The following is a 14,931-nucleotide window of genomic DNA, read 5'->3' as shown; positions in this document are numbered from 1 at the left end:
TAATTTATTTTTGGCTGTGTTGGGTCTTCGTTGCTGCACACGGGATTTCTCTAGTTGTGGCGAGTGGGGGCTACTCTTCGTTGTGGTTCACGTGCTTCACATTGTGGTGGCTTCTCTTGTTGCGGAGCATGGGCTGTAGGCACGCGGCTTCAGTAGTTGTGGCTCGTGAGCTCTAGAGCACAGGCTCAGTAGCTGTGGCACACAGGCTGAGTTGCTCCACAGCATGTGGGATCTTCCTGGACCAGGGATCAAACCCGTGTCCCCTGCATTGGCAGGCAGATTCTTAACCACTGCTCCACCAGGGAAGCCCTATACTTAAGATAAATCTTGAGTGTCACATTTGGGAAGTGTAGTAAATTCAAAGTGTTATGGAAGTCTTTTTTTTTTTTTTTTTACCCCCTTTTAAATGTTTCTCTACATTTTCAGATAGTTAACAACTGGACTTTTAGACCTAACCTGATTCTTTGAGAACAGGTAAAGTGTCCATGGTATCTTCAGTAGATTCCACAGAGAATCATTGTTTAACAGTTCTTTCTTATTCATATGGGGCAGGTACCTACCTGACATAGGTAGGACCGTAGTCAGTGGGGATATAGAGTTTTTTCCCTGGGGTAAACTTGTATCACTGTTTCTATCATCTCTCATTTTTGGGGATCCAAGAGTATCCTGCTTTCTGCTGGAATGACTGAAGGTGCTTTTGGGGAGCCGAGGGGCTCAGGCTCTCAGCCAGAGATGTGTTCTTTAGATGGGCATGTGCTGCAGTACCAATGCCTGGGCCGGGTCAAACCGGTCTGTCCCATGGGTGTGAGGTGGCAAAGGAACAGAACGCTTCTGCTTCCAACACACAGTGTTAAATTGGAGGGGGCGACTGATCGGCCAGTTGTGCCATGATGGGAACATGGAAAACACTGGCTGAGAGAAGCCTTCAGGCCTTAGACATCATCTCTTACCCTTCATCAGTGCTACATCAGTGGAATGTATTGACTTCTAAACCAGAGAGAGAGTACGTTTCCTAAGTGTTTTGTGGAATTTCTTCATTAAAAAAACTGCATTTACTCTTGGTATCAAATATTGGAACTATTACAATACTTTTGAACTAGTGGAGTGTGCTTATAAAATCAGAATGTGAAAATTTCTGTCAAATTATAAGGCTGTTAAAATAATTTGAATTCAACCAGATGAGTAATACATTAGATAAACTATAGTATAACTATCATTTTATAGCTGTTGAGAAGAATCTACAAATGTGGGAAGAAATGAAAAAAGGAAGCCAGTTTGGTCAGTCCTGCTGTCTGCGAGCAAAAATTGACATGAGTAGTAACAATGGGTGCATGAGGGACCCAACGCTTTATCGCTGCAAAATTCAGCCACACCCAAGAACTGGAAATAAATACAAGTAGGTGTATTTCACTCATTATGCTCAGTAGCTTACTATGCTTTTGCTTTGATGCTTCTGTGAACTTGGAGTAGGGAGTAGCTGCAGAATAGTCAAGAGATCTGGATCTTTGTTCATTCGTGGCCTTCGGTAAAGCATGTAGCCTCTCGTTACTTACCTATCAATTAATGTTATACTAGGTTATGTCTAAGATCATTTCCATCTATAAAGGTCCTTGAGTCTGCCTAAAGTTGCATTTTATGTATTGATCAGGTATACTGTGGTGTGTTTCTTTAGATGAAGATACTTCTTTTCCTATTATAAACTTTGATTCTGCTAGACATAAGTTTATTTGTAAACATGATAGAAGATTTAAAGAAATATGAACAAGAAAGTATCGTGTTTTTTCTAATTTTGGTTAGTTTTCTGTGTGGTTTTCAGGTTAATAGATTTTTTTTTCTTTAAATCTCCCCCACCTGGCCATTAATTTATAAAGTAACCATAGAATATATTTTCTTATACTTTGAAAAAGCCTACTACATACAAATGCTGAATTGTAACTTCTGAAGAGATTGGTGAATGTAAATGATTTCCTGAGTAGCTAATATAACTTTATTTACACTTGTGGGTACAGGTATGTGTGTCTGTATCTGGACAAACACTTCATGTGTGTATATATATGTCCTTAATTTTTAACAGGGCAATTGCTCCTTGTTTACTAAACAGATACTTTGAATACACTTGGAAAAGTGAGTTTGGACACACATTTTCAGTATCAGATAATTGCAAAGCATAGTGCAGTAGCATCTTAATGAAGTTGTATCTTAAAAATTAGAAGGCGTAATGCAGTAATACATTTTTAAAAATTCAAATGGAGACTGTGGATGTGTTGTGTACATTATTTTAGACAGAAATTGTTTTTAAGACTATTCCATCTTAAATGGAATTTTAATCAACCTAATAATTTTCTTCTCTTTTACTTGAGAGACGAGGAAACATTCTATTCTTGAATGCATTTACTTATGAAAGTATTAAACCTAGAGATTTACTTGAGTGTGGGATTATTTAAGATATTGAAAAGCTAAATTCCCTTGAAATTATTATTGCTTCTTACCATGGTATACATTGGCCATTACAGGAATATGATTATAGAATTCACTGCACCAGTATCCAATTGTCTGTTAAGTTGCATATTTGCTTTTGTGTTTGAGTATTGAGTGGGTAACTGAGTCATTGTCCTTAAAGTCTGATTAAAAAAAATGTTTTGATGTACTTTGAGTATTATGAGCCATAACACCTGTTGGTTTTTAAGGAATTCTTACCTTGTAAAGAATTATGTTTTAAATTAGTACTGCTGCTTATAATGCCTAATCTGAGGTGAAAAGGGTAAAATCCTTCATTGATTTTCAACATATTCACTTTTTTTCCTAGTGTTTATCCGACGTATGATTTTGCCTGCCCCATAGTTGACAGCATTGAAGGTGTTACACATGCCCTGAGAACAACAGAATACCATGACAGAGATGAACAGTTTTACTGGATTATTGAAGCTTTAGGCCTAAGAAAACCGTACATTTGGGAATATAGTCGGCTAAATCTCAACAACACAGTGCTATCCAAAAGAAAGCTCACATGGTTTGTCAATGAAGGTCTAGTAGACGGATGGTATGTTTGCTGTTACCTAGAATTTTGAGAGGAAGTCAGGACATGGTATATCACTAATTTTTAAACTGCTTTGAGGGGTGGGGAGGATGAATGGGAGGGGTTGACATGGATAGGGCTATAGGGTTTCTGGTCCTTGTCTTTATTTTATCCAGGTTCTCAGGTACTGCTGTCTTTTGCTTTAATGCAGCAAACATGGAGTGCCCATGTTTGGGCACAAAGATGGAGTCCATGTTTGGGACTAGAAAAAGTTTGAAAATCTCCGTAGCACATTAATAACCTATAGTTTGAAAATCTCTGTAGCACGTTAGTAACCTATATGGGATTTCCATGAGAACAATGAGTATAAAAATTAAAGTCATCTTAGAGGCATGTATCCATGTAAATGAAACCTGTTCAGTTGGGTTACCATACTTATAAGCCTAAGAATTTTTTTTTTTACATGAATTAACAAGTTTAGTTTTTATTAGTATCATGTAATAGTGACACATATTAAATATATATTGAATAATATGTGATTTTAGAGTGTTTTACTGTGGAGCTGAATTTGATAAAGGGGAAGTTTACCTTGGGCCGCATACGAAGGGTGTTATTGCAAACTTACTGAAGTTTGCAGATCTCTGCAGAATATTAATAACCAACGTGTATATTTTTTACAACCCAAAAGGCTTTATAAAGTGTATTTGTACATGAATGAGAGGCTAACCATCTCTTATCTGTGTCTCATGGTCATATGTAGAATAGGGATCTTGTATGTTTGTTAAATAAAAAGCAAATAAAAATGTTGTAATGCATATGTTTTCTGTATTTGAAAATGTCACCTTTGTGCCTCTTTTCAAACGTACTTTTACTGTTTCCAGTAGTGCCTTTATTTTACTGAGTAATTTTTGACTAGTAAGCAGCTTTCTTCTTCCATGAACTTGGGCTCAATGGTATTATGATCTGCCTAATTATTATAACCAGCTCTTAGTCGAAATATTTAACAAACGGAATATAATGTTATGCAATAAGGTGTATTGTACTCTCTGCATTTACATGTTAAATATGTCTCCTTGGTTCTTAAAACTTTGCCGTATTTCCCAGGGATGACCCACGATTTCCTACGGTTCGCGGTGTGCTGAGAAGAGGGATGACAGTTGAAGGACTGAAACAGTTTATTGCTGCTCAGGTGAGTTATAGTTTCTTTTCCAGCTCCTCTGTTTGGATTTTTAAGTATCTAGTAATATCCTTTTAGTCTTTATTACTCCTGTTGTTCTTTCTGTTCTTTGCTTGTTGCTTATAATGAGGGCAGAATGTTTTTGAAAAAAACGCTGTTATGATAGTGGAAAATTGAGAATGTCCTAAACTATGCTAGGGTTGGACAGAGGCAGCTGTGGTGTTTTCACCCAGTGAAATCTATGACTGTTGACTCTTAACTGTTCAGGGTAACGAGATTAGTGTGTACAGACTAAGTTTTATATTCCAGTGGAAGTAAAGTTGTAAGTGTTGACTGGGTTTATTTTCTGGCATGCTTGACTTAAAGAAAATATTCTGGTTAATACTTCTTGCCCTTTAAGCTGTTCTATTATTGTTTTTCTAGGGTTCTTCACGTTCAGTTGTGAACATGGAATGGGACAAAATTTGGGCATTTAACAAAAAGGTACATGTTTTGACTCCTGGTCCTCTTTTTTTCATGCCTAACTCCTAAGTAATAGATTACGTGTAGAATTCATTAGTGTGCTCATGGCAGGGAAAATTTTGTGAAGAATATTACAGTTTTGCAGAGTTTTCAGGAAAATGGAATGTTTTACTTTTTTAAACATATAAAGTGCATTAAGTCTATAAACGATACCAAACAAGAACAATGATTAAAACAAACTTGGAGTTATGGGGAATGGTAACAGTTTTTTCCTTAAATCTTTTTTGAACACTTTGCATTTCATTTTTCTGCTTTCAAGCTGCGAGCTCTCTGTAAGAAGGTATTACTTAATGCTTTTATTTGCCTTACTTAGCACATAGCTTTTAGCATCTTACATGTTATAACCTGAGATGTTATACAGCTTTGAAGCACAATCACATTTATATGAGACTTGCTTATACAGACCCACTGAAATGCATTATTCCTAGTTTAAAAAAACATGTCCTCTAGTTTTCTTAGTGGCAAAGGGAAGATTTGGCTAACTCCATTCTACTGTTCCCTTGTTTACTGAGAGGACATAGAGTTTTAAAGTTCCAGATTTCATTGAATTGTATTGAAGGTTCATTAATTATAATCCCTGTGTCTTATTGAATCTAGCTTAAAAAAAAAAAAAAGCTGTGTCTTACATAAAAGTCAAATGAGGAATACTGCATATTGACATTGTTAATTGGAAGCAGATGCGTAGACACTATAATAAGGCAAATCATTGAAGTGCCATGTTTTAAACTATGGTTTCTGTGATTGTGTTCTGTAAATTCTTTTTCTTTGTATTGCTGCTTGATTGTGCTGATGCCTTGCCTCAAAAAATAACTGCTTGTCTCGCATGTGTCTTGAATTTATTTTGTCTTTTGTGTTTAGTCAGTTTTTGGGTACATAATGGAATTATTAATTGGTTCGCTCTGTTGCTGCAGTTACTAATAAATACATTCAAAACTTATAGGCAGAGTTAACATTGGAATACTTTTCATTAATAATCCATGTACATTTAGTTCAAATATAAGAAATACATTTCACTACAGGCCGATAATTCTATAGGGTCTGTTAAATGAACAGCGTATTCCCCTGTCTTCTTTCCTTCCATTTTCCCTCGCTAGATAAATCACTTTCAGCTCTTCTAGATAATTTTTTTGGTATTTATTGCCCATATCTCTAAATGAGATGTGTGTTTTGCTTCTTCTTGATTTTTTGTTTGTTTGTTTGCTTTAGGCATCATCGGTTTACTTTTAACAATGGAAGATGAGGATTTAGGTCTCCTATTTTTTCTCATAACTCGTTGGCTTTCTTGTGGCTAATTGTTTCGTTTTGTTTCCCTCGTTTGTTTAATTTTCTAATTCCATCTCAGACTCTGCGCAAGTTATCTAAATTTCCTGCCAAAATGTTCACATGCCTCAGGTATTTCAGTTTCACGTTAGAGATGTCTCTGCCGGGGCCTTCGTGCTGCTCACATCTGATCTAGATGAGAGACCTGTTAACTTCTGAAGCCCAGCTGTGCTCCCAGGTCAATCTTCCTCATCATCCTGGGAATTCCCTTTGCTTTTCTTCTGTGATGGATCATCTGGTTCTTGGATCTTCCTTCTCTTTTTATTGCCTTTTTGCTTTGCTGTACCATATCCTCTGGTAGCTCCCTGAGAAGGGGAGCATGGGATGAAGATTTTTGAGACTTTTATATGAACAGCTTCCTCACTTTGAAATTTCACAGTGATGTGCCTTGGGGTGGGTCTGTTTTCATTCATATCCATTGGAAGAACATGTGGCTTCCAGACTGGAAACTCATTCCGTCAGTTCTGGGAAATGTTCCTAAGTTCCTTCTGTTTCTTTGTTTTTTTCTCAACTATGTTGTCTTTCTCCTCTGTGGAACGTTTCTTGAGCACATGTTGGATTTCCTGGACTGTTGCTCTAATTTTGTTTTCTCTCTTATTTTCCATCTCATCTTTTGGCTCTACTTTCTGGTAGATGTACTCAGCCCTATCTTCTCAACTGTTGTTGAGTTTTTCATTTATGCTGTCATATTTCCAAGATTTCTCGTTTCTGCTTTGAATTTTCAGAATAACTTCCTGTTCCTATTTCATGGTTATAATATAATCAGTGGTATTTTTTCTTATGTCTTTCCTCCAGGTTGTTTATTTTGTTTTTTCTTTGATATTAAAGGCATTTCTCAGACATCTGGTGAGCCTTGGTTATCTGCTCATCTTTAACACAGGGGACTGAGAGAGGGATTGGAAGCCCTGAGAAAAAGATTGGGCTTGTCAGCTGTGTCTCACTGTAAGATGGTCTGGCTGGCCGGTTAATTGAAAAGCCTCGACGTCAGTAACCTTACATCTCATTTCTTGGACTAGGCAGTTTTTCCAGAGGAGTTTCTTTCAGTCAAGTTGCCAGAAGTGTGAAGGTCTGACTGCCAGGGCTTTGGAACTGACTGGGGAAAACTCTGGGGACTTGACATTTAATATCATACATTTTCTTAATACCCTTGTCTCAGAGCAGAACCCTCAGCTTCAGAAGAAGAGTCTCTGGACCTTTTGGAGTAATTTGAAACCACTGATCCAGAGATTTTGAGAATTGTACAATTTTAGAACTGAAGAAGACTTTAAAATCTTTTAATCCAAGGTTTCCCAAACTTGTCTGATCCTAACCATCCAGTGGAATGCTTGTTTAAAAATAGATTTCCAGGGCTTCCCTGGGGGCACAGTGGTCGGGAGTCCGCCTGCTGATGCAGGGGACACAGGTTCGTGCCCCGGTCCAGGAAGATCCCACATGCCACGGAGCGGCTGGGCCCATGAGCCATGGCGCGTCCAGAACCTGTGCTCCACAACGGGAGAGGCCACAGCAGTGAGAGGCCCGCGTACCGCAAAAAAAAAAAAAAAAAAATTTTCCAGACTTTACTTCAGACAATTAGAATCGTTGTCGTTCAGGGTTAAGTGGCATGAAACCCTGTGCCAGCCAGTGCCCTAAGGGATCATTGTAATTAGTCAAGTGTGGGAAACAGTCTTCTGCTCTCTTTGTCAGTTGAGGAAACTGAGCTGCAGTGAACTGAAGTGAGTTTCTCAGGTTGGATTGTCTAGTTTTAGCTTCCTTAAAAGAAGAAATTGTATCTTTCTGGCTTAAATACTAAACTGAGTAGTAACAAATTAAATCTGTGATCATTCTAACCCAGTAGAAGCTGAAAGAAGGAACCCTTAACCAGTAAGAATGACTTTTAAACCTCAGGGAAGGGAAGAATGAAACAGTAAGTTTAGAGGGGGGCTGGTGCTGATTTAGTACTGGCATGAAATATAAGCAGGTAAGGAGTAGCAATAAAGGGGAAGTTAGATGGCTTTTCAGACTTTTCTGACTCACCCTCTGAGCATGGTTTCTTCTCTAAGTTCATTCGGAATTTCTGAGAAATACTCTCAAAGCAAACAACAACAACAAAATACCAGCCAAACAATAGCAACAAAAACCCAATATAAACCAAAAGACACAGCCAAGTTTAATTAGCCATACCACTATTTCCTGCATCCTTCTAATGGGAAGAAAATGACTTTCATTACTTTACTTAGCTATTTGACTCCGCACTTGCTTCTGTCTACATTTTTCTTCCAAATGCTTTATTTAATATCTAAATACTGCTGTTGTGATTGGTCATCATGGATAATTTTAAATTGAATAGTGAAATGAGAAAGATACATCGGATCCAGAAGGGGGTGCTGCTTCTGTTTTGGAGGTAGAGTAGGTTAGAATGTAATGAGTACTACCATTCATTCAGTTAACCTGTAAATATGTGTTGACTACCTGCATGTGCCAGGCCCTTGGGAACACAGTGGTCCCTATATACGTGTGTATATATATAGCATGCAGACCAGTAGAAATACTTGTTTACTTTTAATCTATAGAATTGCCTTATTATAGTGACCTAATGCTGTTCTGCTTTTGATGGTGGTGTGTTGCCTAACACTGCTTATAGAAAATGATACTAAAACACATATTTCTATATTCCTTCAAAAGAGTCTTCTCCAACAATACAAAATAGAGTATCACATTTACCTGTAGGACTGTTACATAACCCCACAGGATAATTTTCCTTTCTAACATCAGAGTTAAAAATTACTTTCAGAATATTTCTAATATGCTTTAACTATTGGTTTCTTTTCACTTGTCAGTAGTTATTCTTGGAAGGGAACTCTAAATCCTTCATGCAGTCTTTGTTTATGATTGTTTTTCTTTCTTCTACTTGACAGCTAAATGTTAGAGAAGAGTTAGCTGGTAAACCAAAAAATTAGTAAATGCAGTAACAAAGAATGCCAGTTGTTATTCCTGTGCTATTACTTATTTTATTGATGAAGTTCTAAAAAATCTCTGAATGTTCTAACACAAGGACGCCTTTGTTGCAGGTTATTGACCCGGTGGCTCCACGATACGTCGCGTTACTGAAGAAAGAGGTGATCCCGGTGGACATCCCTGAGGCCCAGGAGGAGATGAAAGAAGTGGCCAGACACCCGAAGGTCGCTCTCCGGTTTCACCAATGTTGTTCTCTCTGTTAAAGGAGCAGGATAATCAAAAAGAAAAATGTACTTTGGTGGCAATAGCATGATTGGGGACCTTTTTTTTTTCTTTTTGCGGTACGCGGGCCTCTCACTGTTGTGGCCTCTCCCATTGCGGAGCACAGGCTCCGGATGCGCAGGCTCAGCGGCCATGCCTCACGGGCCCAGCCGCTCTGCGGCATGTGGGATCTTCCCGGACCGGGGCACGAACCCGTGTCCCCTGCATTGGCAGGCGGACTCTCAACCACTGCGCCACCAGGGAAGTCCTGGGGACCATTTTTGATCTAGCATTATTTGTCAGGATTTCATACTAATTTAAAAAAATTTTTTTTTCAATTTTTTATACAGTTTTTAAAGGTTACTTTCTGTTTACAGTTATTACAAAATATTGGCTATATTTTCCGTGTTGTACATCCTTGAGCTTATCTTACACCCATTTGTTGTACTTACCACCCCTCACCCCTATATTGTCCTGTCCCCCACCTCTCCCTAGTTGGTAACCCCTAGTTTGTTCTCTGTATCTGTGAATCTGCTTCTTTTTGTTATATTCACTAGTTTGTTGTATTTTTTAGATTCCACATGTAAGTCATATCATATAGTATTTGTCTTTCTCTGTCTGACTTATTTCACTTAGCATAGTGCCTCCCAAGTCCATCCATGTTGCTGCATATGGCAAAATCTCATTCTTTTTTATGGCTGAGTATTCCAGTGTGTGTGTGTATGTGTGTTTGTGTTTGTGTGTGTGTGTGTGTACACACCACGTCTTTGTCCATTTATCTGTTGATGGACACTTCGGTTGCTTCCATAGCTTGGCAATTGTAAGCAATGCTGCTATGCACATGGGGGTGCATGTATCTTTTCGAATTAGTGTTTTTGTTTTTCTCGGATATATACCCAGGAGTGGAATTGCTGAGTCTTATGGTACTTTTATGTTTAGTTTTTGGAGAAACCTCCATGCCGTTTTCCACAGTGGCTGCACCAATTTACATTCCCACCAACAGTGCACAAGTGTTCTCTTCTCTCCACATCCTCGCCAGCATTTGTTATTTGTGTTCTTTTTGATGGTAGCCGTTCTGACAGGCGCAAGGTTACAGTATCTCATTGTGGTTTTGGTTTGCATTTCCCTGATGATTATCGATGTTAAGCATCTTTTCATATGCCTGTTGGCCATCTGCACTTCCTCTGGCAAAACGTCTATTCACTTCTGTCCATTTTTAAATTGGCTTGTTTATTTTTTTGATGTTGAATTGTATGAGCGGTTTAAGAATTTGATACTAATTGAAGTAAATGTTTTTGTGGATTTCTTACTGAAGAAATTTATTCTAGCAGTATTACTATCCACAGCACATCACACAGAACTGTTACACTCGGTGCCTATTTTTTATTTTGTGGAGATAGCATATTAGTGTATAATAAGAATTTATTTCTTCCTGGAGGTATTATATAATCCATGCTCTTATCTCTGTGTGAAAGCTGAGGTGCATTCTCTATTAGCTGGGTTATTCGCTGTTGGCTTTTAAGCCAAAACATTTGACCTAATAGTATTGAATCACAGCTTGAGTCGAGAGTCTATCATGCTGCCATTGGCTCTGTTTTAGAAAATATCAGTGAAGTGACAATGATATCTGTCTATCTGAATTCGGAATATAAATCTTAAATACAGGTAGCAGGGAGTTCCTCTTAGTTAAGCCATGTTTGTTGTGTCACACGGTTATAACTGCTAGGTTGATAGTCTTGAAGAAAAAATAGATCCTTTTGTTCCAGCTTTGTGAGTTGTCTGTAAATATCTTTATTATCCAATGAAGCTTACGTCCATAGACTAACTCACTCATATACTAATAGACTAATATATTCATAACCTTACTCATAACTATGTTACGTTCATAGACTTACTCAGGTGTAAGGTGATATGTTTCATGAACAGTTATAAATGTTTTAAGTGGTAGCCTATGATTGCCTTTCTCTGTATGACATTAGCTTCTTTTTAATTTGGAAGACTTATTTTAAGGGTACCCCTAATAAGACTTGGGGAGAGAGAGAGAGTGTGTGTGTGTGTGTGTGTGTGAGTGAGTGTGAGATTGATTTGGCTTTACTGTTGCCTTTATCTTGCATCTGATGGGTTCAACCAGGTGAATGGTGGTTTCTGATGTATCATATCGCCCACTACAGTTAGCTTAAATGTGAAGCTTAATGTTTTAAAATTTGAACGGTGAGAATAAAACTTTTAAGGGTGCTTACTTGCAATAATAAAGAATAAGTAATAGTTAAATAACTAATTGATTAGGAAACACTTTGAATGATGACTGGATTGCTTAGTTTGCTCTGTGGAATTTTCATTATCCTTTCCCTCACAAAGTGTTCTATATTTAGCCTGTCAGTATTCTGTTCTGAGCCCAGCATAGTATAAGTTGTTGCAACATACTGACTTTTTTCAAGTGCATTGGTGCATTCAATGAACAATTATTGAACGCGTGTTATTTAACATTTATTCAAAGGATCTTCTTACACTTTTTTTTCTTTTGATTTCGGTCAAACAAAAATCTGAAATTTAACAAATATAGCATTCTTTGTATTTTCCGGATCTCTTTTTCTTCTTCATATAATATATACTGAAAAGGCAGAAAATTCATCTTTCTGTACATGTATGCTACTGTCTTTCAAATTTGTCTCCTAAAATGTGAAAGATCTACCATTTCCTGCTAAGATGATGTCTGTTCCTATAGTGACGTTCCACAGCCACTGATGAGGAATGACTTTATTTTCTCCTTTGCTGCAAAAGCAGTGAGATTTTTGAGGGCTAGCAAAGCAGATTCTGGTTGGAGGGACACTGTGAGACAAATACTGTCTTAGCTGTAAAAACAAAGAATGATTGTTTTAGGCTGGAAGTAATCTCAGGGGCAGACCACCCTCATCTGACTCCAGTACATTATTGGTCAGGTGTCTGACCCAGGGTCACAGAGCTGGGAATCAGACTAATACAGATGACTTCTGTTTTTGTTAAGGAATAAAATGAATGAATGTATAAATTTCATACTGGGTTCAATAGTTGTTGTTTCAACCAACATTCCCTTTTTTTTTTTTTTAATCAGAATCCTGATGTTGGCTTGAAACCCGTCTGGTATAGTCCTAAAGTTTTTATTGAAGGTGCTGACGCAGAGACGTTTTCAGAGGGTGAGACGGTTACATTTATAAATTGGGGCAACATCAATATTACTAAAATACACAGGTAAGAACTTTTTGTTTGTTTTCAAATAAATATGGAAGGAAAGTCTTTTATGTTTATTCATTTATTAAAAATTACCTAATTCAGACCCATTGATGGTGCTGGCTGGTACATCTACCCAGGCATAGATGCTGCAGATTCTGGACACATTAAGGTTTTTTTCCATATATGGTTCATTACATTAATAGGGTATTAGGATATTGCTTGTGATGTTGAAAACGACAGCATGTAGATATAAAAAATAATTCTAATGCTTTAGGCCCCCCTTTTATCATCTAATTCTCAGAATGCGATTGCATGGTGGAGAGATCCTTTGGACAGAAATTGTATGTATAACATTCTGTATATCCTAAAGTTTACTTTATTTTTTATTTAAAAATTTTTTTTATTAATTAATTTTTATTGGAGTACAGTTGCTTTACAATGTTGTGTTAGCTTCTGCTGCACAGCAAAAATGAATCAGCTGTACATATACATATATCCCCTCCCTTTTGGCTTTCCCTCCCATTTAGGACACCACAGGGCATTAAGTAGAGTTCCCTGTGCTATACAGTATGTTCCCATCAGTTGTCTATTTTATACCTAGTATCAGTAGTGTATGTGTGTCAGTCCCAGTCTCCTAATTCCTCCCGCCCCACCCCTTTCCCCCTCGGTATCCATACTTTTGTTCTCTACGTCTGTGTCTCTGTTTCTGCTTTGCGAATATGGTCCTCTATACCATTTTTCTAGATTCCACATGTATGGGTTAATATACGATATTTGTTTTTCTCTTTCTGACTTAACTTCACTCTATATGACAGTCTCTAGGTCCATCCACGTCTCTACAAATGACCCACTTTTGTTCCTTTTTATGGCTAATATTCCACTGTATATATGTACCACATCTTTTTTATCCATTACTCTGTTGATGGACACTAAAATCTACTTTAAATTTAATCGTTTTGTGCTGAATATGAACTTTCCAGTTATTATAGTGTGCTACACTTACCAGTTCTTAAGATTACACAAATGGGACATAGTATGCTAAGATTAATTTAGTAAACTCTGAAATATCAATTGTCGTGTCATTACATATGATGTCAAGTAATTGATAAATGTTTTGAAAATACAGTGTTTTAGATTTTTTAATGTTTACTCCAGGTGACTTTAAAGTTCATAAACATGTTCATGTTCTTCATCAGATGTATGGGGGATCTGTCCACATATTAGTATCTTGATAGCAGGGACTCTACTTCATTCATCTCTTAACCAGTTAATGTCTGGCACCTACTAGAAACTCAAATGTTTTATTTGATATTTTTCCAAAGAAAATTCCCTATCCATTTTTTACAGGTACAGAACAAAATAATGCATTTGTGGCAGTTAAGGTTTGTTTTCTGAAAACACTTTCCTATCTTATTTTTAGAAATGCAGAAGGAAAAATTGTATCTCTTGATGCAAAATTGAATTTGGAGAACAAAGACTATAAGAAAACCACTAAGATCACATGGCTTGCCGAGACTGAACGTGCTCTTCCTGTCCCAGCAATCTGTGTCACTTACGAGCACTTGATCACAAAGCCCGTACTGGGAAAAGACGAGGACTTTAAGCAGTATGTCAACAAGAACAGTAAGGTAGCCTCCTGAAAGAAACCCTATTTCATCTTGCTCTGTTGTATCAGTATAACCTTTTCTTTATAATTTTTAAAATTAGTTTTAAGTATTTGTTTCCTCAGATACAATGGAAAAGATTTCTAGAATTTTGTTAAAAATGATACAAAAGAATAATGTTCCCATTTTATAAATTCTAGAAACGGAGGCACAGTGAGGTTCAGTAAGTTGCTTGAGGACAGGAAATAAGGCGTAGAGCTGGGGTTCAAACACAGGCCTCCTGGCTCTAGAGCCCTTGTGCTTTAGTGCTGCGCCAGCGTGCCTTTCAGCTAGGTCTGTGTGCTTCTTGTATTGTACTTCATATTTATAGTGGGAAATTTCTTTATATCTGAAGGGACACCAATCAAGTTAGTTAAAAAGTTCATGAAGCCCATCAGTATATAAATGTTAACTTTTAGAAATATAATGAATAATTGTTATTTATTTTAATATTTCACTGTTTTACTGCATGTGCTTAAGTAGTAAAGTTTTTAACATATCCTGTTGCAGCTACTGGAAAAGCTGCTTGCATTTTAGGGTTGTTTTTAGTGCTCTGATGTTCAAGAAAGTGTATTTTGGTCTTATACCATCTTTACAGCATGAAGAATTAATGCTGGGGGATCCCTGCCTTAAGGATTTGAAAAAAGGAGACATTATACAACTCCAGAGAAGAGGCTTCTTCATATGTGATCAACCTTATGAACCCATTAGGTAAATCAGTGTAACTGAACATTTAAATGAAAATGCTTAAAATTCTTATAATGAATAATATTTTAAAGATTGAACTTCCACTAAAATACTGTACCTGACAATTCTCTGTTCGGTTTCATTTGTTCTTCTGTATTTAC

At 37.2% G+C, this 14,931-nt stretch overlaps 1 protein-coding gene across 5 annotated transcripts in view; it reads left to right on the top strand.

The window, feature by feature from the left end:
• Positions 1-14,931, top strand: part of EPRS1 (glutamyl-prolyl-tRNA synthetase 1) — a 68,307-nt gene that overhangs the window by 16,000 nt on the left and 37,376 nt on the right. For all 5 annotated transcript variants that reach the window (XM_089906939.1, XM_089906929.1, XM_022579247.3 and 2 more), the window contains 8 exons: positions 1,225-1,396; positions 2,807-3,040; positions 4,121-4,205; positions 4,617-4,676; positions 9,083-9,193; positions 12,322-12,458; positions 13,861-14,068; positions 14,682-14,794. In XM_089906939.1, the coding sequence (XP_089763065.1) occupies positions 1,225-1,396; positions 2,807-3,040; positions 4,121-4,205; positions 4,617-4,676; positions 9,083-9,193; positions 12,322-12,458; positions 13,861-14,068; positions 14,682-14,794 (1,120 nt within the window). The remainder of the gene's footprint in view (positions 1-1,224; positions 1,397-2,806; positions 3,041-4,120; positions 4,206-4,616; positions 4,677-9,082; positions 9,194-12,321; positions 12,459-13,860; positions 14,069-14,681; positions 14,795-14,931) is intronic.

The sequence above is a fragment of the Delphinapterus leucas genome, chromosome 1, assembly GCF_059928025.1.
Source record: "Delphinapterus leucas isolate spDelLeu-1000000601 "Yukka" chromosome 1, BTC_Dleu_Yukka2, whole genome shotgun sequence".
Taxonomy (NCBI): Eukaryota; Metazoa; Chordata; class Mammalia; order Artiodactyla; family Monodontidae; genus Delphinapterus; species Delphinapterus leucas.
The sequence above is the reverse complement of the archived record's forward strand: the minus strand, read 5'-3'. Positions and strand labels throughout refer to the sequence as shown.